Genomic DNA, 22,763 nt, shown 5'->3' with positions numbered 1-22,763 from the left:
ATCTTTTCCAATACCCTGCCCTCCTCAGGCTCTATTTTCCCTATCATGACATGATACTTATCACACTTATTCACTTATCTGTATTCCCACTCCTCACCCTCAGGTCTGAGCTCCTGGAGGACAGGAGCTGAGTCAGATTAGTCTGTGTCCCCGGGACCTGGCATAGCCAGTGGACCCAAGCAATAGAGTGAATGCTGCCCTGGCCAGGTAGCTCAATTGGTTAGGGTGTCGTGCTGCTACACCAAGGTTGCAGGTTCGATCCCTGATCAGGGCACATACAAGGAACAACCAATGAATGCATAAATGAGTGGAACAACAAATCAATGTCTCTCTCTCTCTCTCTCTCCCCCCCCCTTCCTATTTTTCTCTAAAAATCAATTATAAAAAACATGGTAGTTGATTGATGTTTCTTTCTCTCTTTAAAATCAATAAAAATATATCCTTGGGTTAGGATAAAATATATATATATCTTGAATGCTAATTGAACATTTGCTATGTTCCAGATGCTTTACTATGTGCTAAGCACCCTGCCTGCATTAATTCATTTACTAGTAATCTTGTTACCGACGAGTTTTGATTCTTGTCTCCTGATATAAAAGAATTTAAACCAGGGACACTGGCAAGAGCAAAGGCAGATTTGTTGAGGCTCCGCAGAGGGCAAGAACACAGGTTCTGCATGCCAGACATGGGGCTTAGGGACTTTTATTGCTTGGGAACACTGAAGTTCCTGGGGTTAACCAGTCAGGGTGTAGGTTAACAGGCTCTTTACTTTTTTTGGAACACTGATGTCCGGGTGTACATCAGTGAAGTGAAGCTTTCTGGGATTGTGCAGCACTTATTATGGGATGCAGGAAGACACTTTCCCAACCAGGTATTGAGTTTGTCTCTGTGGTTTGTGGCTTTAGATCTGGAAAACAAACTTGTCAGGTTAGTTCCTGGACCATTGTTTTTGTGTTTGTTTTTTGTTGTTGTTGTTCAGATGAGCAAATAGAATATATATATATATAGAATATATATATACTAGAGGCCCGGTGCATGAAATTCGTGCACGAAGTGGGGTTGTCCCTCAGCCCAGCCTGTACCCTCTCCAATCTGGGACCCCTTGAGGGATGTCCGACAATCCAGGACTGCTGGCTCCCAACTGCTTGCCTGCCTGCCTTCCTTATTGCCCCTAACCACTTCTGCCTGCCAGCCTGATCACCCCCTAACCACTCTGCTGCCAGCCTGTTTGCCCCCAATTTCCCTCCTCTGCCGGCCTGGTCACCCCTAACTGCCCTCTCCTGCAGGGTTGATCACCTTCAACTGCCCTCCCTTGCAGGCTTGGTCCCTCTCAACTGCCCTCCTTTGCAGGCTGGGTGCCTCCCAACTGCCCTCTCCTGCTGGCCATCTTGTGGTGGCCATCTTGTGTCCATATGGGGGCAGGATCTTTGACCACATGGGGGCAGCTATATTGTGTGTTGCAGTGATGATCAATCTGCATATTACTCTTTTATTAGATAGGATAGAGGCCTGGTACAGGGGTGGGGGCCAGCTGGTTTGCCCTGAAGGGTGTCCCGGATCAGGTGGGGGTTCCCTTGGGGTGTGGGACAGCCTGAGCGAGGGGCCTGTGGTGGTTTGCAGGCCGGCCACGCCCCCTGGCAACCCAAGGGGAGGCCCTGGTATCTGGAATTTATTTTCCTTCTACAATTGAAACTTTGTAGCCTGGAGCGGAGCCAAGCCTAGGGCTCCCTCCGAGGCCGGCAGCCATTTGTGTTGGGGTTATAATTGAAACTTTGTTGCCTTAAGCGGATGGGCCTGGCCAGGGTGTGCGGAAAGCTTTGCTTCCCCTGTTGCCGGCGGCAACCCTGGCCTGCTCTCTCAAGCTCCATTCTGCCACCATTTGTTTGTGAATTTGTTTACCTTCTATAATTGAAACTTTGTAGCTTGAGTGGAGGCTTAGGCCTGGCAAGGGCAGGTGGAAAGCTTGGCTTCCTCTGTTACCTAGGAAACCTTGCTCTCTGTGGCTGTAGCCATCTTGGTTTGGGTTAATTTGCATGCTCGCTCTGATTGGATGGTGGGTGTGGCTTGTGGGTGTGTGGGTGTGTCAGAGGTGTGGTCAATTTGCATATTTGTATATATATATCAATCAGTGATGGCGAACCTATGACATGCGTATCAGCACTGACACGCGTAGCCATTTCTGATGACACGTGGCCGCTAAGGTGGCCGCATGCCGAGGATGAAACATTTGCTGCTCCTGAGGATGAAACATTTGCAAAATAATGTTTTTTCCTCAAAGTGACACACTACCCGAGTTAGGCTCAGTTTGACACACCAAGCTCAAAAGGTTGCTCATCACTGATATATAGATATATATCTATATCTATATCTATATCTATATATATATATATGTATATATATATATATATATATATATTGGTATGTGGTTTGGTAATTTTATTTTCAAAACAGAGAAATAAGATTTTTGGAGAAAAATGTAGGCAATTATTAGCAGTAAAAATACACACAAATATTTCTTTTATTATGTACTATATAGCAATCTATTTTTGTAAATTTGGTTCATCTTAAATCTCATCCACTTACATTGATCTACCTATTTACTGAGTATAGACTGCTTAACACATGTTGTGCTATATGCTCAACATGTGTTAAGAATGTAAAAATATATAAGATGCTTAGGGTATACGAATTTTGGTGCACAAACCTGGACCATTGTTTTATAGCTACCTATTGATAACTGCCCAGTTCTGGCAGGGCTTGACTCGATGGATCAATTTTGGGGAACATTTTATTCCACCTGTTTCAATCTCACAGCCATCCATGGGGTGGGTTAATTAATATTGTCATCCCATTGTACAAATGAGAAAATTCATGCAGCAATAACCCCACCAAGGTCACATGGCCAGTAAACAACCCGACCAGGGATGTGAACCCTGGCTGTCTGGCTCAAGTCTGCGACCTTAAACACGATGCCACACTGAACAGGTGCTTGGAAACGTTTTGCTGAATGAAAAAACCTAGAGTTTCTCGAAAGCACCTCTCTTTTTTCTTTTAAAAAAATATATTTTATTGATTTTTTACTGAGAGGAAGGGAGAGGGACAGAGAGCCAGAAACATCAATGAGAGAGAAACATCGATCAGCTGCCTCCTGCACACTCCCCACTGGGCATGTGCCCACCACACCCAAGGTACATGCCCTTGACTGGAATCAAACCTGGGACCCTTGAGTTCGCAGGTCGTCGCTCTAGCCACTGAGCCAAACCAGTTAGGGCTCGAAAGCACCTTTCAATCTGGAAGACATTTTGACTGGCCCCAAAGGCCAGGATTTAAGTCCATACATCAGTCCATTGTGTTGCCACCCAGGCAGTTTGTTCAGAAAAACCCGAACAAGGTTAAGTGGTTGCTCTCACTGAGTTCACCTCTACTCGCCCCCTGGACCACGTGGGCCTCAGTTTACAAAGGAGGCAGGGCCTGTGTATGTGGAAGCGGAGGCTGTGATGGTTTCACTTGCCTGGCCCCAGGGCTCCAGAAATAATTCTGAATCCACATACTAGTTCTCCTTCACCCAGGGCTAGGGGCGGTCCCAGGAACTCCGCTTTGCGTTTCCCAGGGTCCCAGGCAAACAGGGAACAAGACTGGTCCCACTCCTTGTAAACTTCCTTTTGTTTAATGATATGCCTTTAAACAGTAACTCAGTGCCCTCTGTCTGCCAAATCTCATGGAAACAAAGAGAGGTAAAGCACCTTTGACTTCTGGGTGGGAAATGACAGCAGCACTGCCCAACAGAAAGATAACCTACATAGGTAATTCTCAAACTTCCAGTAGCCACATGGGAAAAAATATACAGCCTTAGCCGGTTTGGCTCAGTGGACAGAGCATCAGCCTTCGGACTGAAGGGTCCCGGGTTCAATTCTGGTTAAGGGCATCTACCGTGGTTGCAGGTTCCTCCCTGGCCCAGGCCCTCTCTGGTCGGGCCTCCTGCAGCAGGCAACCAATCTCACATCGATGTTTCTCTGTCTTCCCCTCTCTCTTCCACTCTCCAAAAAAATCAATGGAAAAATATCCTTGGGTGAGGATTAACAAAAGGAAAAAAAAAAAAAAGAAAAAGAATCAGGTGAATGTAATACCATATTTTATTTGACTCATTTTATATCTAAAATGCTATTGTTTTAACATGTAATCAATACAAAAATTATTGAGATATTCCTTTTTTACACTTTGAAATCTGGTTTGTTTACACATAGAACAATTTTCCCCTTAGACCAGCCACCTTTCAGGTACTCAGTAGCCCTGTGAGGCCAGTGCCTACTGTATCAGACGGAGATTTATAGTCTGATTAAGAGAATAAACTTTTCTTTATCCTGAGCTTTCAAAAGAAAGGATTATGGGATTTGGTGTTAGAGGCTGAGCCAATTCACATTGTTTCACAAGTGGCCACATGATCAGAAATGAGGTCTTTGCCCTTTTTTTTTTTTTTAACTCATTTTCAATTTTACAAGGAATGTATGAATATATTTTTATTATAAAAAAAAGTTGAGCCCTGATGGGTTTGGCTCAGTGGATAGAACGTTGACCCACGGACTGAAGAGTCCCGGGTTCATTTCAGTCAAGGGCAAGTATCTTAGTTGTGGGCTGATCCCCAGTAGGGGGGGTGCATGAGGCAGCTGATTGGTGTTTCTCCCTCATCAGTGTTTCTAACTCTATCTCTTCCCCTTCCTCTCTGTTAAAAATCAATAAAAATGTATTTTTTAAAAGTTGAGCAATAAAACAGATTGCCCCTTAATCTCCCCCCAAACTACTCCATTCCCAGAAGTAAGTTTGGTTATCTGTCAGTTGGCTATTTATCCTGATATGCATTTACACGCATATATGTTTTATTTTCTTGTACATCAACATTATACAGTTTATATTGTTCTGAAACTAGGTTTTGTCACATAGTGATATTTGTTTCTTTCTTTTTTAAAATATATTTTTATTGATTTCAGAGAGAAAGGGAGAAGGAGAGAGAGATAGAAACATCAGTGATGAGAGAGAATCATTGATTGGCTGCCTCTTGCATGCCCCCCACTGGGGAATCAAGCCTGCAACTCAAGCATGTACCCTGACCTGGAATTGAACCGTGACCTCCTCGTTCATAGGTCGATGCTCAACCACTGAGCCATGCCAGTCAGGCCATAGTGATAGTTCTTTCTTTAAAAAAAAAAATCATTGAGACACAAGCTTGAAAGTCTTTCTTAAAAAATATTTTTCTAATTGATTTCAGAAAGGAAGGGAGAGGGAGAGAGAGAGACAGAAACATCAATGAGAGAGATTCATTGATTGATTGCATCCTGCACGACCCCTACTGGGGATCGAGCCTGCAACTCAGGCATTTGCCCTTGACTGGAATCAAACCCAGGACCCTTCAGTCCACAGGCCGACGCTCTATCCACTGAGCCAAGCCGGCTAGGGCCATAGTGATATTTCTTGATGCTCTTTTCATGTGTGTACACACAGTCCCATCATTCTTTTTTAATCACTACGTAATATTCCATAACCACTTCTCTACTGAGGGGCTGTGGAGCTGTTCTTCATTTATTTTTCACTATTCCTAATAGTGCTATAATGCTCATTCTTGCATTCAACTCTATGTATATTTGTGCAGGTGTTTTTCTGGAGTAGATAAAAAGGAATGCATTTGCTGGGCCAAAGGGAATGTATGTATATCTTAAATTATGGTGGTTACCATCAACTGCCCTCAAAAAAGAATCCCAGTTCCCATTCCACCTACAGTGTGAGGATGCTCGTTTTCTCACACCCTTCCGTACCCTGGGTCTTATTTTTATTGTAAGTAGGGATATTGGAAGTGTGAGTCCTAAAGCGATAATACAAAAGCAGTAAAAAGAAATCTTTTAAAATTTGTTCTACAACTAGGGGCAACGAGGAGAGTCACAACCCTGAACATATTTAACAAGCGGGTTGGGGGAGGAAAGGGCCAGGAAAGGAGGGTATCACCTGAAAGGGAGAGCTTGATTGGTAAAACAAGGTCTCAAAGGAACAGAACTAAACTTGAACTGAAACACACAGGGGTGGCCTACCTTGGGCAAGAAGAGGGTCTCTCTCTTGAGCAGGGAGGGGAAAAGAGAAGGCTGGCCGAGGAAACATACAGCTACAGGATAGGTGAGAGGCAGTTCTTGACTGTACAATCTATTTGGGGGGCAATAAGTTAGGAGGGAGGTTGGCTGCCGAGAATGAGGAGGAGGTTCTGATTTGACAAAGATTATAGTAAGCACTGTGGGAAGACGAGGGCCATATCTGAATGAGGAAATACTCTGACTACAGGATGCAAAGCCAGGTTCTCTCCCACATCCCAAGTGAGGGCATAGCAAAGTCAGGTCGTCCGAGTCTTCAGGGTTGAGATTTTAGCAGCCTGGTACCAGTGAATTAGCAGACCTTGGCGCTTGATGAAGAAGAGAGTAAAGAGCAGAGGAAGATGACACGTGAAGGAAAACACCTGTCTCTGGGTTCCTCATCTCAGTGAGGAGTCACCAAGCATCCACCACTGGAGTCAGAAACCTGGGCGTCATTCTCAATCCCCGCCTTCAATCTCAATCCATCATCAAGACACATCAGGCCCACAACCTATCTATCTTTTTGGTTCACCCACTTCTCATCTTCTCTGGTCCCTCTGCTCAGCTCCCTGTCCCCCCCCCCCCCCCCCCCGCCCTGAACTCCATTAATTCCATGATTATAGGATAGATCTTTGCATCAAAATTGTGTTGGTGCTGGAGAAAAGCACAAATGTCTCCAAGGATCAGACAAGAAATGAATGAAGCTGCCAGGGGCTCTGCCACAGGGGAAAGCCCTCTGCCGTCTAACAGGGAAGGAGAGCGTGGTTATAAGGAAATGCAGACCGGATATGTTGCTAGATCTTCCTGTATTTTAAAGAGTAACCTAAAATAGTTTAGAATCTCCTGATTTTAAATTCAGGCAAACTATCCAAATTTAGCATAAAACTGTTGCAATGTTTAGGGGTGAAGTGTACTGATGTCTGCAACTTACTTTGAAACGTATCAAAAGGTGCATTGGTGGGTGAATAGAGGGGTGGACAGATATGTGATAAATCAAATATAGCAAAAATGTTCATTGCAGCACTTAAGTAATTCGTATATGAGTGTGCACTGCAAAATTCTTCCAACTTTTGTGTGCACTTGGAAATTTTCATGGTAAAATACAGAGGGAAATATTTTTTATTGAAAAATAATTGTGAACCCATGAGTAAGGTGACCAGACGTCCCGCTTTTGGCGGGACAGTCCCAATTTTTAACAATTTGTCCCGCGTCCCGCGGCGTTTTAAAAAAGTCCCGATTTTTGGAAAGAATGCACGACAAGCTGGGGAACGGCGGGAGAATGGGAAGGGAATATACGGTTTTCGGCGGCCATGTGGCTATTTAGCCAGGATATGAATTTTATATTATTTTTGTTAATTTTATAATGTTAAACTTTAATAATAACAAATAATTGTTGAGAACTGATTATCGAGAACTGCTTATCAAAGTTCACATTGTTGATCAGTTGTTAGAATTCGACCACCATTGTTTGGACTTAATGAACAATGGCATTTTTTGGGATTGGCAACGACGAAAACATTTTGTAACTGTCTCTAAGATGATACACATTGTACTGCGTGCTAGTAAGCTAGTTAAACAAGTAATGTCATTACAAACCAGCTATTCAGATAATTTAGGTAAGTAATTTATTTATTTATTTCATAAATACATAAATTTTCTTGAATATAGCAGACAGTACTCATATTATTTATATTTTATAGTGGTGACAAAAAGTCTAGCGCCGGCCTTGAAAGTGACACGACTTACGTTATGGCAAATTCAGAGGAAAAATAATACAAGTTAGTATTGTTATTATTTAGAAAGAAATATAGGATTAAAATTAAAATAATTTTTAAAATATAGTTACTTTATAACAATCAAATTAATTTAATTTATAAACTAACAATAAAATATATTCATGTAATTATGTACCTACTTACTGTGTTTTTAAGCAATATGTATATAATTTATAATATAATTTTAAATTATTTTTTTTAGATTTTTAACATAATGAGTAAGAAAAGAGGATGCAAATTCAACGATGATCTAAGAAGTGAATTTCCTTTTATTAAAAAAAACAAAAGCGATTACAATATAGACCAAATTTTTAATCAAGAACCTCCCCCCCCACACACACACACCCGGGCCGAAACCGGTTTGGCTCAGTGGATAGAGCGGCGGCCTGCGGACTCTAGGGTCCCAGGTTCAATTTCGGTCAAGGGCATGTGCCTTGGTTGCAGGCACATCCCTAGTAGGGGGTGTGCAAGAGGCAGCTGATCGTGTTTCTAACTCTCTATCCCTCTCTCTTTTCCTCTGTAAAAAAAAAAAAAAAAAAAAAAAGACACCCTCCCCCCGCCCCGGGTCAATGGTGTCCCGCTTTACCAATGTTAAAATCTGGTCACCGTACCCATGAGTCACTACAGTACTTTAATACTTCTTGTTACAAGTTGTAACAGACTTTAAGAAAGTGAGGGCTAGGGGTATAGCCCTCAGAATACTTAGTAAATGTTAGATATCAGTTGCAACGGAGGAAATGAAAACAGTCTGAAAGAGCTGGGGTCCTAAATGAATTTCACCAAAGACTTTCAGTCTATTTTCATTCCAGTGTAGGGTGTAGGAGCCAGGATTTTGCGCTTGAGTTTATACTTGTAATTTTCATCTCTGCGCCTCACGTTGTTTATTTTTAACTTTGCACTCGCTTGTTTTTTTCTCGATTCCTTTATTCTAATGCTAACCGTGTCGAGTCACACTCGACATCCGAGTGCAAAAGGTTAAACTACAGTAAGCTTCCCTGCAATTCCCAAGTTCTGATTCATCTGCTTCCTTTCCTGTTTCCTTCTGTATCTGTCTCCATTATTCTTCTTTTTCTGAAACGCCTTCCTTAACATAAAAACTACATTTCCCAGGAGCGCCCACGGGGCGTCAACGTCGCGCAGTTCTCCGTCGTCGCTCCGCGCCCTTTATACCCACTTCCGCCCGTGAGCTACTTCCTTTCTTTTCGGCGACGCACGGCGGCAAGATGGCCGTACAAATTTCCAAGAAGAGGAAGGTGAGATCCTGGGCTTGGGGCCCTGGGGATTGCAGCGCCGTGGGGGTCAGGGCCCTCTCCCGGTGCCGTCGCGGGGCCCGCAGCTCCGTGCCCTGCCCCGGGGAGTGGCTTGGGCCGCGAGGCATCCCCGCGGGCTGCGGATGGCGGTGGATTGAGTGCGGGGCCCGAGCCAGGCGAGCGCAGTGTGGCGGGGAAAGGGAGACGATTTCTGCGGGTTCCGGGCGGAGAGGAGAGATGGGCACTGGGCTGCTCTCCTGCCCCGGAAAAGGCGCTTGCGAGCATTTCTTGGTCAACAAATAAGATTAGTGAACGTGTGATATTTTGAGAGTGTGAGCCGAGCCGGTCGCTTCAGATCTTAACACCGTGGCTTTGGGAAGGGGTGGGGTGTCTTTGCCTTCTTACTAGTCGTGTCTGGGTGCAGCCTTCTGACCCTAAAGACGTCAACTGGACAGGCTGCTGACAGTTTATTCCTCCAAGGAAAAGCAATGGGCTAATGGAGGGAGGGAACCTCGGAAGAACGCTTCCTCGGGTTCCTTTTCACTTGCCCACGGGAAAGGTTATAAAGGCCCATTTGTTTTAGAAATAGGCAGTTGGTCAGTTTTTGTATGCATTATATCCACGTTAATACGAAACCCACACGCTTTTGTGAATTGCATCCTCTGTAAGACAGCTGCACCAAGTAAGGAGAGAACGTGGCTGGGATGCCTCTGACGGTCCAAGCTGTCCCTGCAGTGCACTAGGCGGCGTAATCCCTCACTTGGTGGGGTCCCTGCTGTGCTGAATGAATGAGTTGTAAACGTGCCATTTTAGAGCAGTTTTTGTTGGGCATGTGTACGAGTAAAGGACGGTCTTGAAAACCCTTCAATGAAGAGACGATGACGAGTCTGACTGGAGGTGTTATGGTCCGGTGGCCCCTACTCCGTGCTGCGTTCTGCGGCGCAGTTTTAAGGGCCCTGGGTCAAAGTCACCACCAGAAGATGACCAAGAGGCATTTGTCTGAGAAGGGTTGCTGCCTCCCTGTTGGAACAAGGCTAATACGATTGGTGATGGGTCGTTTGTTGGACGGGTTGAGTTTGGACGAGGGTTGCATTGGCTAAAAGACCAGGCAGGGAAAAGTGAACCTGCGCCCATGTCCTAACTTTGAATTTTATTTTTTGGTTAGTTTGTTGCTGATGGCATCTTCAAAGCTGAACTGAACGAGTTTCTCACTCGGGAGCTGGCTGAAGATGGCTACTCCGGAGTTGAGGTCCGAGTTACACCAAACAGGACAGAAATTATTATTTTGGCCACCAGGTAAAAACTCATTTATGTTGCATAGATTAAGATGGTTTGGTCTGGAAGCTTAAGAGGATAACCAGTAAATTTGGCCTTAGGGAATGCAATAATTGGTTTTTGTGAACTGCATTTTAAAAATCTAACTAGTTCCTGTCACCCACACTTTTTCCTTGCTTGTGTCTGATGAATGAGGTTTTACTACTACAATAGATGCAAGATTTGAGATTGCATGTGGAATTTTATGAGAGCTATGAATTGTCACTTTTTGCTTTCCCCAGGACACAGAATGTTCTCGGTGAGAAGGGCCGACGGATCCGGGAATTGACTGCTGTGGTTCAGAAGAGGTTTGGCTTCCCTGAGGGCAGCGTAGAGGTGAGTGATCTGGCTTATGTCCGTGGTTACTGTGACCTGGAAATGGCTCTTTAGGATGGTACTTCTAAAAACCCTTATCTCACTGAAGACTTGGTTTATTCATGATCATTGAATATTACAAATGGATTGGTATTTTGTTGAAGTTCTCAAAAGTAGTAAGCTTAATTTTACAGGCCTCTTCTGCTCAGTTCTGGTGGTTAAGGAATTTTACATCCACCTTGAGTGGTAATGATACATATGATGGGTTGGGTGCCCCATCGGTCTCCTTGGTGTGGCTGTAGGAAGAGCTAGGGATGAGAGGGCAATGAGGAATGGTTCAGTTCATGTCACTGAGTGTGTGCAAGGTGTGGGGAGTAGAAGTACTTTAGTACTAAGGGATGCTATAGTAATATATATTGTTTGTTTCTTTCTTAAAGCTTTATGCTGAAAAGGTGGCCACAAGAGGTCTGTGTGCCATTGCCCAGGCAGAGTCTCTGCGTTACAAACTCCTAGGGGGCCTTGCTGTGCGGAGGTGAGTATCCCCTTTTTGTGGATCAGAATATGGTGTGTTTGCCATTTTGTTAATTCAGCAAGTGAACTCTCTACATGGCAGGATATTTCCAATCCATGTCCTTGTTTTGTTTTTTTAATATATTTTTATTGATCAGCTGCCTCCTCCATGCCCCCCCCCTGCTGGGGATCCAGCCCGCAACCCAGGCATGTGCCCTTGACCGTAATTGAACCCGGAGTCCTCAGGCTGTCGCTATACCCACTGAGCCAAACCGACTAGGGCTCCATATCCTTGTTGGACTGGCAGTGTAGCAGGAAAGACTAGTAAAGAAGCAAGTCTTTTTGTTGTGTTTGTTTTTTTTTAAATATATTTTTAATTGATTTTAGAGAGGGAGAGTGAGAGAGAGAAACATCAATGATGAGAGAATCATTGGCATGCACAGCACCCACCAGGCATCAGTCCAAAATCTAGGCATATGCCCTGACCAGGAATCGAATCGTGACCTCTGGTTCATAGGTTGATGTTCAACCACTGAGCCATGCTGGCTGGGCAAGAAGCAGATTTTTAAAGGCGTGATCAGTGTTATAATGGAGAACTGTTCTGAATGCCTGGGGTAAAACGAAAATAGAACTCGGAGGGAAGGTTAGGCTTCCTGTTGAAGTCATTCAGTTCCATCATGTGTTAATTCTTCTGGGGACTAGAAGGAGAGAAGACAGTGCAGGTGGAAGAGAGCTTAAAACCTAGTCATTTGCTTTGTGAGCTGTACATCGAAATTACTGTGAGGAGTGATGGGCTGTAAAGGACCTGCGGTGACTGGGCTGGCCCTGCAGCAGAGCCCCAGCCCCAGGAGGTTTTCTGCAGAGGAAGGACGGGCTGCGCTGCCTGCAGGTGGATGTTGGGGTGGGTAGGAAAGGCTATAGGCAAGGACATATGGAAGGCCTCCCACCTGGTTTGAATGCCAGATCTACCACAAAAAGGGATTCTCAAAAGTTGGGTCCCTGGGCCAGCATCACCGCCATCATCTGAGGACTTGTTTGAAAAAGTTCTCAGTCTCCACCCAGACCCACTGACTTGGAAAGCGGGCGTGTAGCCCAGCTACCCTGTCTTAACAGCCTTCCAGGTGACTTCTGCATGCATTGAAGTTTGGGAAGTTCTGAGACCAGAGCAACTTACTGAACTTCTCAGACCCTTGGGTCTCCTGTCTCTAAATGGGTATCATACCACCACCTTTTTTTGTGAAGATTAAATGAGATCCTATGAAAGGATCTGGGGCATGGTGGTGGGTCTTGCTCTTTACTAGCTCCAATTATTATCTTACCAGATATAAACTAATAAGTAAGGTGGGGGGAATGGTATTTTTTAAGGCCTACTGTCAATTATATAGACACAGATATGCTTTTCTGGTGAGCTAATAGTGAAGGCAGCTAGGATGCTAAACTGATAGGGTACCTAATGAACATGAATTCTCGAGGTTGAGGAATGTTTCAGTAAACCATAGGGGGTCACTTAGTGATTGGGTACTTCTGGGTTCTTACTGATTGCTTTTGCCTGAGTTGGCAGAGATGGACTGGACTGGAAAGGTTTGCTTCAGAATGATGGAGGTGGTGGGTGTCAACTTGATAATCATATGAGATTGAGTGTGGGCCTCAACTTTTTTTTTTTTTTAATCTTGTGGGTCTCAAATTTGGTTGTACATTAGGATCACCTGGGGTTTCTTTTATTTATTTTTAAACTAGAGGCCCTGTGCATGAAATTTATGCATGGGCAGGGCCCCTAGGCCTGGCTGGCGATCAGGGCCTCCCTGCTGCCTCCTTCCCTCACTTCCTCAGCACCCGCCCGCCACTGCTGCTGGTTGCCTGCCATGTTCCACGCCGCCCCCCTGGTGGTCAGCACACGTCATAGCGAGTGGTCGAACTCCCAGTCAAACTCCTGAGGGGACACTTTGCATATTAGCCTTTTATATATATAGATACTTGTTACTGAGCTTTACCACTCCCAGCTCCCCAGATTGCCAACTTAATTCACCTGGCATAGGGTCTAGGCGAGGGGGCGGGGGGAAGGGGGTGTGTTCCTTTAAAGGGACATTGACAACAGGGAAGACTAGTAAGTATATGTTTTTTAAACATGGGGTGGGATTGGGTGATTCTATCTTTGGTGATAACACAAATGGATATCTGTCTCTTGTTTCCCCATAGGGCCTGCTATGGTGTGCTTCGGTTCATCATGGAGAGTGGGGCCAAAGGCTGTGAGGTTGTGGTGTCTGGGAAACTCCGAGGACAGAGGGCTAAATCCATGAAGTTTGTTGATGGTCTGATGATCCACAGTGGGGACCCTGTTAACTACTATGTTGACACTGCCGTGCGCCATGTGCTGCTCAGGCAAGGTGAGCAGTTGGTGGTACCTCTTAGGGCAAAGGGTCTTAGTGAATAGATGTGGTTTTCCATGCACACCTCAGCGTCTAGAGAATCCATTTTCAGAGTAGCAGAGCTTATTGATTAGCTGCACTGAACTGGGAGAAGTGAATTGTTGAGATCAGTCAGATCCAAGAGTTGGTTTGTCCTTGTCTCAGCCACCTGTGTACCCTTCAGTGATGACACGATGACGAGTCAGAAAGGTCACATCCTGCTCTTGGTCCTTGTCAGTGCCATGTTCTGTGGCACTGCATAGGTTCCTTTGGCAAAAGTGTCCTGTTCATTGGTTGATTAGAGGCATTTGTCTGAGAAGGGACCAGAACCAGGGATGCTTGAGTACCTTACTGTTCTCTTCCTCTGCCCTGTCCTGTTGTGTGTGGGGGACGGTGATACCACAGGCACGTCCTAACCATGGTCCTAACTATCCTTTAGGTGTGCTGGGCATCAAAGTGAAGATCATGCTTCCTTGGGACCCAAGTGGTAAGATAGGTCCTAAGAAGCCCCTGCCTGACCATGTGAGCATTGTGGAACCCAAAGATGAGATACTGCCCACCACCCCCATCTCGGAACAGAAAGGTGGAAAGCCAGAGCCGCCTGCCATGCCCCAGCCAGTACCCACAGCATAACAGGTATGTCTCTAGCAGCCTCTTTGTCTCCCTAGTACTACTTGTTTTGCACACTGTGGTAAGCATTTGGTGAATAATCATTGGAGTGCACTTAATTTACATGGAAGAACGCTGGTTAAAGCCAGAGGCCCTTTTAATTTTAACCCAGGATTCTTTTGGGAGGGGTGTTTGGAGTTGGTCTCTTAAATTCCTGATTACTACATGTTTGAAGTAGGAATTTCCCTCTATTGCCCTTATTTACTCAAATTTCAAGGCACTCTTAATAATTAGCTATTATCCTTCAGCAATCCCCTTAAGAACACCTTTTTTTTTCCCTAAAAGTTCTTTGTGTTTATTAGTCTTCATGCAAACCTTCAGTGGGAGTGTATACCCATTTGGTAAATGAAAGAACCCGATTCTCCGGTGAAATTTCTGTTCTTACTGTTGTGCTTTATTTGGTTTTAGGGTCTCCTTGGCTGCTGGATCTGGAGTCTGGATGTTGCTCTATAAAGACCTTTAATAAAATCTTTTTAAAAGATGCATGGCCTGACAGACTGTACATCCAGTATTCAGACTGAGGGTCATGTCACCTCATCAAAGCATTACTTGGTTGGTTTTTAGGGCTGCTTGGCTCACGATGCTTCTGTGCTTTCACTGAAATCCTCTTGGTTTTGACTGTACTTGTGAGACAAGGGCCAGAACAGGAGGACCCAAGCAGAGCTAACCAGAGAGATAACCTGTTGGGGGTAGAGACATGGTCTGATAGCACCTTGATTAACTCATCTGTTAGGGTTAGGGTTAGAAGGGGGATAATATTTAAGACTATTTTTTTCCTAGTGCATAAGGAAATCTACATTGCACATAGAAAATAAATATATTGGTCATTATATTTTGGGTTATAATAGGCTCTGGGTGTTGTGCTTCACATATTTTTTAATTTAATCCTCAACATCTCTAAAGTGTAACTGGAATTTGTGACAGTGATGAAGAGCCTGAAGCACAGATGTAAGAATATTTAAAATTGTCTCCTGTTTTATCATATTTTGAAGTGTTTTCTATTGCTATTTATTTACAAGTAATTGGTGCTCTTGTTACACTTAGGTGAAACTAATGAGGGACAGACTTGATAGTTCTACAAGACTCATGATAACTAGATTGATTTATCACAGAACGGGGACTTTCCTTCCTGATGACAACTGTCCTGGGCCTGGAAGGCCAAGTCTAGTAGCCACACCATCCTGGCTCTGAAATAACCTGGCTCTACAAGCTGCCTAGTTTGGTTGTCTTTCCGACTAGACCTGTGGCGTGGTTTGCCGCTCCGTTGACTAATGAGTTTGCCGACCACTGGACTAGACTAGAAGTTGCACATGTACGGACAATTGCACGTTGTGGTTATACTGCTTGGCACATGGTAAGGGCCTAATGTTTGAGTGAATTAATGAATTACGTTAGGAGTGCACTGACAAATGTATTTTTGGGCCTCCCCTCACTTTTTAAAAGAACCTTGGATGTTTATATCGACTTTGTCTAGACTAATATCTTACTGGTTTTGTCAATATTGATGGAGTTGAGACCACATCTCAATAGAGCTATTCCCCTTTATAAGGCTTGATCTCTTGTGCATAAAGTTATTGGCATTTTGCAGTTTTACTGGAAATGTTACTGTTTGAATTGAGCTAAACTGCTTCATTTCTGTATTTCTGGATTTGTGTAATTCGGTTGTGAGGGGATTTTTTTTTTTTTTTTAGAGAAATTAACTAATGTGAGCATCCAAAGGTCTGGGTGCTGGCAACAGGTTCTGACAATCCTGGTCACCTAGGATCTTAGCATCTAGTATTGACACAGCCAGTCACAGGTGATCTGGCTCGGTTGGTGCATCGTCCCATGCACCTGAGGGTAAGGGTGCGTGCGGGAGGCAAATGGTCAGTGTTTCTTCCTTACATTGATGTCCCCCTTTCTCTAAAAATCAATAGTAAAAAATATATAAAGTTTTCTGCAAACCTCGCTCTACTAAAATTGGAAATTAAGTCTGTAGCGTTCAGTAGTGCTATTAACTTACCACCAGGTGGCGCTATGACAAATGTGCACCCAAGTAGCAGCTTGGGAAGGGAAAAATAAACTTACTGAAGAACAGCTCCTCCTTGACTTAAGATAGTGTTATATCCAGATTAACCCATAAATTAAAAATACTGTAGGTCAAAAATGCCTTTAGTGAACCTAGCTACCAAATATCAGCCTAGCTTACTTTAAAATGTGCTCAGAACTTTATTTATAGTTGGGCAGTTACTGTCAGTTTTCATCTCAAGAGTAATTACCTTCCTCTTCTCACCCAAAGCAGGAGATACAGGTGGGCATTTTGTAGACATGATGGAATGCAAAAACACTATCCCAAACACCCTGGCAACACAGTACACTGTAGAGGATCAGTTGTTTACCCTTGGGATTTTGGGACTGACGGGGAGCTGTGGCCCACTGACACTGCCCAGCATCATGAGAGACTATTGTACTACATCTTGCTAGCCTGTCTACTGAATGGGAATCACCTCTGCACCATTATTAAGTCGAAAAATCATAAGTTGAACATTGTCAGTTGGGAGTGTCTGTTCTGATGTGCAGAAAAGTATGTAAATTATTAGTATTTAAGTGTGCAGCTTGATTTGTTAACATAAACACCCCTGTATAGCTGTTACTTGAGATCAAGAAAGGGAGGGATTTCTTTTAACCTTTCATTTCAGAAAACCCTAGGAAATGAATGTAGAGCTTAGGTGAACACTGAATAATAGCTCACCAAGAGATACAGGCTTCCCAGGGGATAATCACTAGCCTCCCCCAATTCTCAGTGAATGGTTTTTCATCTATCTTTTTTAAAAAAATATTTTATTGATTTCAGAGAGGGAGAGAGAGAAACATCAATGATGAGAGAGAATCATTGATTGGCTGCCTCCTGCACACTCCCTACTGGGGATGGAGCCCGCAACCCAGGCAGTGCCCTTGATCAGAATTGAAACCAGGACCCTTCAGTCCACAGGTGATACATCTCCGGTAGGAGCATCTGACTGGCCAAGTCTGGTATCTGGCCCAGTTGCCAGAGGTGAGAAGATAGCCCCTTTGGCTTTCATAGTGGAAGTGAGGCCCAAACTCAAATATTGCCTCCCTCCCCTCCAAGTCTTGCTAGGCAGCCAAAACTTGCGAAATAGCCCTTGGGACCCACTGGTGGAAATATGGCTGTTGGCAATATGGAAGCAAGTGCCAAAGCCTTTCCTGGACTTTTTACCAACAGACTGAAGAGTTAGCTTGTGGTCATTAAGGATATGTGGCAGCTGATGACAAGAGCTGAGAGCCTATTGACCAATCAGGCAAGGAAAGAACACCTACTAAAGTCTGAGAACTTGGGAATAGGTCCAGAGGGCAGACAAAGATTGGGAACCAGCAGACGGCTCAGGAGAACCAGGAAAAGGACACAAAACTGGCGGGGCCAGAGGAAAACAAGGATTTTTTTGACGTGAGGTGGGGTGGGGTGGGTTTTACCTCCAGGCGAATCTGGGCTTCCAAAACACTTGTAAAGGCTGCTGGAACCCACAGCAGAGTGATAATCCAGGGGTCAGGGAGGGGGGTCCTGCTCCTCCCAACTATGATCTCACTCCCAAGGGGCGGTCCAAGAAACCAGCCACAGTCCCAGCTCACCACCTCAACTCCTGGCTGGGAAGTTAGGCAAAGGCTATGCGGAAGTCAGCCAGGGTGTAGTAGGCTGAAGGATGCCCTTCTCCGCAGAGCATTTTACAAGGTACATTCGAGAAGCTGGGCTTTGCAATTAGAGATCTGGATTCAAATTCGGACACCAACACTGATTCCCTGACACTTTGGACCTTTCTGGTTTTGGTTATCTCACAGGGCTGTTGTGGCCGTTAAAGGAGATCCAAATGCCAATACATGTCTCTTCTAGTGTTTATCATCTAATATATTATTTCTGTTTGGAGATATTATTAACAGGTAAGAGCCCAGGCCTTCAAGCCAGACTCTGGATTCAAAGATTGTTTTTCTTACTATTACCTTAGGGACATCAGATTTTTTATGTTATTTAATCTATGAAACCACTTCCCGTATTTTTTACTAAAGTTACATTTATGGCTTGATAAGCAGCATGACCATGGTGAGAAGATAATTATGTGCCCTGAGCCTGCTGTGAATATGTCATTTAAACTTCCCAACATCCCTGTAGTGGGCAGATTCCATTACCTCACTTTACAGCGATTTTAATTTAGGCAATACATCTTAGGGGAATGTGTGATTTCTCTTAGGCTTGGAAAAATACTTAGGGTATCTCAAGATCCCCACTTCTGATTTGAGAATAAGTAACAAGGCCATAGGTTGGAAAGAACTTACCTGATCCCATATCCTCACATTCATAAATAAGATGGGAGTCCCCCAGTAGCTCTGAAGCTGAAATGAAACCATTGAGCAGTCCTGTATTGCACCATTTCACCTAGCCAGGTGCAGCTGGGCCTTTCTCCACTGAGTGGGGTGGGGTGGACTGCTGTGACCTGTTCATCCTGCCCTCACTGGTAGACCATCAACTGCCCCGTGACCATCACAAGTATTAGCACAACTCTGAATACACTGAAAACCATCCTATCTAATAATATACAAATATGCAAATTGACCATACCTCCGACACACCCACAAGCCCTGCCCACCATCCAATCAGAGCGAGTATGCAAATTAACCCAAACCAAGATGTCTACAGCCACAGAGAGCAAGGTTTCCTAGGTAACAGAGGAAGCCAAGCTTTCTGCCAGCTGTTGCAGGCCTAAGCCTCCACTCAAGCTACAAAGTTTCAATTATAGAAGGTAAACAAATTCAAACAAATGGCGGCAGAATGGAGCTTGAGAGAGCAGGCCAGGGTTGCCGCCGGCAACAGGGGAAGCAAAGCTTTCCACACACCCTGGCCGGGCCCACCCGCTTAAGGCAACAAAGTTTCAATTATAACCCCAACACAAATGGCTTCGCGCCTCGGAGGGAGCCCCAGGCTTGGCTCTGCTCCAGGCTACAAAGTTTCAATTGTAGAAGGAAAATAAATTCCAGATACCAGGGCCTCTGCTTGGGTTGCCAGGGGGCGTGGCCAGCCTGCAAACCATCACAGGCCCCTCACTCAGGCCACCCCACGCCCCAAGGGTACCCCACCCTGATCCGGGACGCCCTTCAGGGCAAACCAGCTGGCCCCCACCCCTGTACCAGGCCTCTATCCTATCTAATAAAAGAGTACTATGCAGATTGATCATCACTGCAACACACAATATAGCTGCCCCCATGTGGTCAAAGATCCTGCCCCCATGTGGACACAGGATGGCCACCACAAGATGGCCAGCAGGAGAGGGCAGTTGGGAGGCACCTGGCCTGCAAGGGAGGGCAGTTGAGAGGGACCAAGCCTGCAAGGGAGGGCAGTTGGAGGTGATCAACCCTGCAGGAGAGGGCAGTTAGGGGTGACCAGGCCGGCAGAGGAGGGAAGTTGGAGGCAAACAGGCTGGCAGCAGAGGGGTTAGGGGGTGATCAGGCTGGCGGGCAGAAGCGGTTAGGGGCAATCAGGAAGGCAGGCAGGCAAGCAGTTGGGAGCCAGCAGTCCTGGATTGTGAGAGGGATGTCCGACTGCCTAAATGGGCAGTCAGACATCCCTTGAGGGGTCCCAGATTGGAGAGGGTACAGGCTGGGATGAGGGACAACCCCCCTCAGTGCACGAATTTCGTGCACCGGGCCTCTAGTTGAATTATACTTTTCAAATGGATGAATTATATCAATAAAATCATGTGTATATGCATAAATACATATGAATTAAAACAATTACAAATTTTCCTTGTTTTGAAGATACTTATTCCCAAAATGAGCAAAATTCCTTGAATGCAATGAAGTGGTGCTCATCAGCTGCTATGTGTGACTAGAACATATTCATGTAACTGATTCCAGATTTCAGATACATCTCTAATAGGCTCTAGCTTATTGCTTTTGTTTTTTCTGGGGTTTTTTTTGCACTTGCCTTGTCAACATGCAATATTTTTGATGGCTCATAATTTAAGGACAGCCAGCCATGTTCCTTGCTTTTAAAACATTTTAAAAAACTTATTTATAAATATATATTTTTATTGATTTCAGAGAAGAAGGGAGAGAGAGAAATATCAATGATGAGAATCATTGATCGGCTGCCTCCTGCACGCTCCCCCACTGGGGATCGAGCCCACAACCCAGGCACGTGCCCTTGACCAGAATCGAACCCAGGACCTTTCAGTCTGCAGGCCGACACTCTATCCACTGAGCCAAACCAGACAGGGCAAAACATTTTTATTTTTAGATTTATAAAGATCAATTAGAATAACCAAGTCAGTGAGTTTTTATTTTTTAATATTTTATTGATTTCAGAGGGAGAGAGAAACATCAATGATGAAAGAGAATCATTGATCGGCTGGTTCCTGCATGCCCCCACTAGGGATGGAGCCCATAACCCAGGCATGTGCTCTGACCAGGAATTGAACCTTGACCTCTTGGCTCATAGGTCGATGCTCAACTACTGAGCCACACCAGCTGGGCACCAATGAATATATTTTAAAAAAATTTTTATAGCATCTGTTTCCCTTCAATCACATACACAACTATCTTCAGTGTATTCCCACTTATGAACTGTAACAGTATGAAATAAATTTGGGTGCATAAGCATCATAAAAGATGAAATAATATTGCTACACCACCTTTTAGCAAAACAGAATGGTCCAGGTTTTTTGTCATAAAAATTCTGTGTGATGAAATACTGTTGAACGACTTCACTAAATAATGCCTTATGACTTAAAATACCATAGATACTTTTTATTTTTAGAAATATATTGTTCATTCGCCAATTCTTGAGTTGAGAAAATTCACCTAGGGAAGATTTTGCTTATGTGACCAATTTCCTTAGAGACTAGAGTCCAGCAATGTGCATCTGCATTCTTGTTCTAATTTGTGTAATAAGTGTGAAATGTTCTCAGTCAACTTTTTTGTCATTATGGGTGGGAAATGAAAAATCCTGAGTTTATTATTTTTTTAAATATATTTTTTATTTCAGAGAGGAAGGGAAAAGGAGAGATAGAAACATCAATGTGAGAGAGAATTATTGATTGGCTGTCTCCTGCATGCCCCCTATTGGGGATGGAGCCCGCAGCCCCGGTATGTGCCCTGGACTGGAATCGAACCTGGGACTCTTCAGTCTGCAGGCCAGCACTCTATCCACTGAGCCAAACCAGCTAGGGCCTGAATTCTTAATTGACGTGTCTAGATTTCTTTGGTATCTTCTTAAAAGATGACAACCAATACTTGGGCAATGTAATATGGAAACTGAAAGATGATGTAATAGTGATTTATTTCATTGCATCTTTTAGGCAGTACCATCATTCTTCCATTTTTTTATCATCTTAGTCTTGTTTGACATAGTTGGGAATAATTGATGAGTAATATGATAATTTCTATTATGAAATAAAGTTTCTCAAGATATAGAAAAATTAAGTTCACCAAGATCTCATAATGTATTTTAGATTTATGCAAGAATCCAACTATTCCACATGATGATTGTAAGAGAGAATGTTATCCTAGTTTTTTAAAAAGTAAATTTCTCCATTGTTCCTTGGAAGCCCACTAAAAAAGAACAGTCATAAAATACTGATCCTTACAAATAGTTAGAACTGCTCGGAAAGAAAACTAAGAACTGAATTTGGCTCCAGTGGCTTCTGATGGCATACCAGAGTTAAGTCTTTGTTCTGGCACAAGCACGGCCCAGGGGCCATGCTCAGGGTTCATGCTCTGATCTTGTCTGGCTGCAGGGGGGCGGTGGGGGTGGGGAAGCAGTGGATTGGGAGCCAGGGAGACATTCCACAGAAGGACTAGTTAGACTGAGAGACCAAAATATTAGGTGTAACTAGTAGTCCTAAGAAATTGGGGTATATGGGATGTCACCTTTTGCTTGTGTTCCTGCGAGCCTCACTCACTAGGGACATGAATAATGTCTCCCTTCATTCAAGGAGGCCCCTAAGGACAGGAACAAAATTCCAACAGGATGGGATTTCCCTCAGTGGAAATGATGTATCTCCTTACTTCTAAACAACTGCTGTGCTTCATTCATATGTGCAACACCCATATTCTCAGATTAGCAGAGCCTGGATGTGGCTGCAGGGAGAGAGGGTTTTGGAGATAGCGGATGCAGGTTGGAATCTTGGCTCTGCCACCACTTTTCAGCTCAGTGACCAGTAAGCAAGTCACTTACAGCTGAGTCTGTTTCCTCCTTTGTAAACGTGGTGGGGTAGGCACTAGTACCAACTCATAGGCATTGCGAGGTAGAAAACAACAAAAACTTAGATTTAATGTAGTCAATGGGAGGCCTTGTTCTGGGCACTGGGGGACACAGATGAAGCTGACACCTTTCCTGCCTCACAGGGCATCCCTTGGGTGTGTCGGGAG

At 44.3% G+C, this 22,763-nt stretch overlaps 1 protein-coding gene and 2 non-coding genes across 5 annotated transcripts in view; all 3 read left to right on the top strand.

Moving 5' to 3' along the window:
* The first annotated feature begins 9,060 nt into the window (after positions 1 to 9,060).
* The window catches only part of RPS3 (ribosomal protein S3), a 37,512-nt gene continuing 23,809 nt past the window's right edge, over positions 9,061 to 22,763 (top strand). The window contains exons 1-7 of one of the 3 annotated variants that reach the window (XM_054725631.1): positions 9,061 to 9,138; positions 10,301 to 10,431; positions 10,692 to 10,785; positions 11,202 to 11,296; positions 13,471 to 13,658; positions 14,119 to 14,315; positions 15,393 to 15,966. In XM_054725631.1, coding sequence (XP_054581606.1) covers positions 9,109 to 9,138; positions 10,301 to 10,431; positions 10,692 to 10,785; positions 11,202 to 11,296; positions 13,471 to 13,658; positions 14,119 to 14,312 — 732 coding nt within the window. In that variant the 5' untranslated portion in view covers positions 9,061 to 9,108 and the 3' untranslated portion in view covers positions 14,313 to 14,315; positions 15,393 to 15,966. Of the gene's footprint in view, positions 9,139 to 10,300; positions 10,432 to 10,691; positions 10,786 to 11,201; positions 11,297 to 13,470; positions 13,659 to 14,118; positions 14,316 to 14,756; positions 14,832 to 15,392; positions 15,967 to 22,763 lie in introns of those variants that run through there. The other 2 variants (XM_054725630.1, XM_054725632.1) reach the window with 2 other exon arrangements.
* Positions 9,998 to 10,143, top strand: LOC114234586 (small nucleolar RNA SNORD15). The gene has a single exon (XR_003620797.1). It is a non-coding gene; the product is annotated as a small nucleolar RNA SNORD15 (small nucleolar RNA).
* Positions 13,858 to 14,000, top strand: LOC129151360 (small nucleolar RNA SNORD15). Its single transcript, XR_008558049.1, has one exon. It is a non-coding gene; the product is annotated as a small nucleolar RNA SNORD15 (small nucleolar RNA).

This window comes from Eptesicus fuscus, chromosome 13 (genome assembly GCF_027574615.1).
Source record: "Eptesicus fuscus isolate TK198812 chromosome 13, DD_ASM_mEF_20220401, whole genome shotgun sequence".
Lineage (NCBI taxonomy): Eukaryota > Metazoa > Chordata > Mammalia > Chiroptera > Vespertilionidae > Eptesicus > Eptesicus fuscus.
The sequence above is the reverse complement of the archived record's forward strand: the minus strand, read 5'-3'. Positions and strand labels throughout refer to the sequence as shown.